This window comes from Cannabis sativa, chromosome 3, assembly GCF_029168945.1.
Source record: "Cannabis sativa cultivar Pink pepper isolate KNU-18-1 chromosome 3, ASM2916894v1, whole genome shotgun sequence".
Lineage (NCBI taxonomy): Eukaryota > Viridiplantae > Streptophyta > Magnoliopsida > Rosales > Cannabaceae > Cannabis > Cannabis sativa.
Window position 1 is genome coordinate 76,933,736 of NC_083603.1, and position 3,629 is coordinate 76,937,364.

The 3,629-nt window shown below is 33.3% G+C and overlaps 1 protein-coding gene and 1 long non-coding RNA gene across 2 annotated transcripts; one reads left to right on the forward strand and one right to left on the reverse strand.

Moving 5' to 3' along the window:
- Positions 1–595: 595 nt before the first annotated feature.
- On the forward strand, positions 596–2,277 carry LOC115708726 (transcription factor MYBS1). Its single transcript, XM_030636725.2, has 2 exons — positions 596–1,158; positions 1,594–2,277. The coding sequence occupies exons 1-2, from the start codon at positions 596–598 to the stop codon at positions 2,075–2,077; spliced, it is 1,047 nt and encodes a 348-aa protein (XP_030492585.2). The 3' UTR covers positions 2,078–2,277.
- On the reverse strand, positions 1,566–2,745 carry LOC133035856 (uncharacterized). Its single transcript, XR_009686973.1, has 2 exons — positions 2,608–2,745; positions 1,566–2,289 (listed from the first exon to the last, which is right to left on the reverse strand). It is a non-coding gene; the product is annotated as an uncharacterized LOC133035856 (long non-coding RNA).
- Between the last annotated feature and the right edge of the window lie 884 nt (positions 2,746–3,629).

The following is a 3,629-nucleotide window of genomic DNA, read 5'->3' on the forward strand; positions in this document are numbered from 1 at the left end:
TTTGGGCCACTCCGAGTTCTAGAGTGGTTATATGTCTTCCGTGACCGGGAAGCTAAAGTAAGGCGAGGTAAACTTCTGCATACCTCTTAGACTTGACTTGTTCTCGGATCAGTGAAACTTCTCCATAATTGGGTTTTACTAAAGGATTTTAATTAGTGAGATTATGAGATTATCTCTTCCTTTTTACGTTATGTGTCACCTGTTTAAAAACATGAACAATAAGATCTAAAAGTTGGAAAATGTTAATTTCACAAATTTTCTTTCTCTATATTTATTTAGACTTTTACACCATTATAATTGCTAATGTATCATTTCCAAGTAAATTAAAATGTATAGATGTACACAAACATTTTTTTTTTATTATTATTTTTTTATTTTTTTTTGAAGGAGCACAAACAAACACCTATCTAGAGAAATTTCCCTAAAAAAATTTGTAAGCATGATATGAACATGACAATATTGACAAACAACCCATCCCTCCAATTCCAAAGTGGTCCTCGTCAATTGATAGTTCTATGACAACCTCACTCCTTATCCTACACACACTCTTATCCTACACACTCAACAAAATAAAATAAAAAATATTAATGAATTAATGAGTCCCATTTTTTTTCACCATTTCCAAAATAAATTGAACAAAAAAAAAAAAAAAACACTCAAAACCATTACTACCAATACCATGTCAAGTACTTCAACTACTACAGATATTACTACGACTTGGAACAAAGAAGAGGAGAAAGCTTTTGAGAACGCCATAGCCATACACTGGAAGAACACTACGGATCAAGAAGAGGATGAAGAATCGGAAGAGCAATGGAAGAAGATGGCTTCCATGGTTCCCGCTAAATCCATTGAGGAGCTCAAACGACACTATCGAATGCTCCTCGACGACATCACTGCCATCCAAGATGGTCGTATCCCAGTTCCCAACTACAGTACGATTCCAGGCTCTGACTCTTCTAATAAGACAATGATGAGTAAGGATAATTCTCATGATGTTTCTAGCTCGGACAATAAGAGAATGAGTTCTTCTGGCCATGGAAGTTCTGGCTTTTCAGGGCTTCAAGCTCAAGACTCTGGTGGCCATGGCGGCAAAGGAATATCTAGAGCTGAACAAGAGCGGAGGAAAGGTATACCCTGGACCGAAGAAGAGCACAGGTACTGCAGTAGCTGTGCACACACATACATAGTACTTGTTCTTCACTGAATCTACCACCATCGCCAAAGCTATATGGTCTTTTTTTTCAGTTACGAGTGGAGATATATTTATATTTCACCAAATTTACAACAAGATCTAGAAATATGTGCCTTGGGAAAACATTTAATTTCATTTGTTTTTTTTCTGAACTATCAGGAATAAGAGGATAGCCATTTTATTTCTTTCCCCAAGTACAAAATTGGTCTATTATTAATTAGATTTTCTGCGTTAGTATAATATGGATTCTGAGACTGAAAATGCACATGGGTATTTTTATTTTTTATTTTTGATAGAAATACTTTTATCTTTTTTTTTAATATATCTATAATGTATGAACTTTTATCTTTTATGTTGTTTCTGGATAAATGAGTTTGAGATTTACATATTTATTTCAGGTTATTTCTATTGGGTCTCGATAAGTTTGGGAAAGGGGACTGGAGAAGCATTTCAAGGAATTTTGTAATTTCAAGGACACCAACCCAAGTGGCCAGCCATGCCCAAAAGTACTTTATTCGGCTGAATTCAGTGAATAGAGATAGGAGGAGATCCAGTATCCATGACATCACGAGCGTCGCCAATGGGGAAGTTCCACCTCACCAGGCTCCAATCACTGGAGTACAACACCCCAATACCAACTCGCCATCTGTACCATCCATTGGGGCGCCACCTGTCAAGCACCGTAACGGTCAGACCCACATCCCCGGAATGGGTATGTACGGTGCACCAATGGGGCACCCTGTGGCGGCAGTCCCCGGCCACATGCCTTCGGCAGTAGGGACACCCGTCATGCTTCCGCCTGGTGGCCACCACCATCATCCTCATCCTCCTTATGCTGTGCCTGTTGCGTATCCTATCGCACCACCAACAATGCACCAATAATATCTGTCAGACTGTTAATTCAAATTCCTAGTTTATTAATTTACTTGACTTAATATGTTTAATATTTTATTGTTAGCAAAGTTGCTAACAAAATTGTTCAAAACGAAAAAATAAAACGATGCTAACAAAACGAAATAGGAGTAAAACCGAAGAGGAAAAGCATAAATAAAGAATAGATAGCAAAGAAGATTGAAGGGGTATGTTTTTTTCTTCTTAGGAGGCGTTTGGTTAGGAGGAATGAAAATATAGGAATAGGAATGGGAATAGGAATAGGAATAGGAATGGAATGGAATAAAATTTAAAATGCATAAAAAAAATTGATAAAAAAATAATTAAATATTATTTCTTGTTACATTGGAATGGTCATTCCTTTCTTTTTAAAATGGAATAGTCATTCCACCAAAATGGTGGAAAGAGCATTCCATTGGAATGCCATTCCAATACTTTAAAATGCAACTAAACAAAGGAATGGAATGAAAATTGTTTCATTTCCATTCCATTCCATTTCAATACCTCCAACCAAACGCCACCTTAATTCATTAGAAACCACAATTGGATTTGAAAGTACTCTTTTTCAGATTTTGAGTTGTGTTGTATATATTCATTTCTTACTGATTAGATTTGAAACTTGTCAATGATTTCAATTGGACTTGCCAATTACAATTTTAGTGTTGGAGTATCGTGTAGTGTCAATATTTTGAAAGTACACCCAACTCGTAAGTTTAGTATTTTCGTGTTGTGCTAAGATTTGTATTGTGTGTTGCTTGTGCTAGCTTGTATTTATGCCAATCTATTTTCATATCCCAGCTCGAATTTGTGCTCTATTTTTTAATATTTTTTTTAAAAAAAAAAATTACTAAACTATATGCATATTTTATAATTTAATTATGTTTATATAACTTCTCAATAGTATTTTATATATAATCATATATAAAAATTATTAGCATTAAAATTTAGGGAAATTACTTCATATACTATTTTTTTTAATTTTTTTTTTTTTTTCAAATTTACGGTTTGGGTTTCTAAAGTGGTTGCAGCGCTAGTTGCAGTAGGGGTTTTTATACGATTTTTTGTTGCAATTCAGGTTGCAGCGCTAGTTGCAATAAGGAGTTTCTATGTAAAATTTCGTAAAAATGCAAAAAAAAAAAAATAGTTTTAAAGTGCAAAAATGAAAAAGCCCCTAAAATTTAAATATTTACTTATAAATACTCAAATTTTGTATATTATCCTCTAAATAAATTGATATATAATTTAAATTTTAGATATTTTAATAGTTTTAATTATAGAATTACAATATTCAACATTATCTTTAGTTTTAGGGAAATGATTGTTGGGTTTTGTGCCCTAAATAAAACTCATTACAATCTGGTTAGTTATCAATATAAGAAATTTAAAGTGATTTATGTTTGCATGAATTTTACATGCTTATGGTTTAGTATGTTTTAATGTTTATACACAAAATCTGTTAAGTCTAGATCATATGTTTATTTACAATTACAGTATTGTCAACACAGTGGAATGTGATTGTGATTAATATGATTCAAAAGACTAA

Coding starts and splice junctions, on each gene's coding strand:
- LOC115708726 (XM_030636725.2), top strand. CDS start 596: ATGAGTCCCATTTTTTTTCACCATTTCCAAAATAAATTGAACAAAAAA. Junction 1,159..1,593: donor TGGACCGAAGAAGAGCACAG/GTACTGCAGTAG, acceptor TATTTATTTCAG/GTTATTTCTATTGGGTCTCG.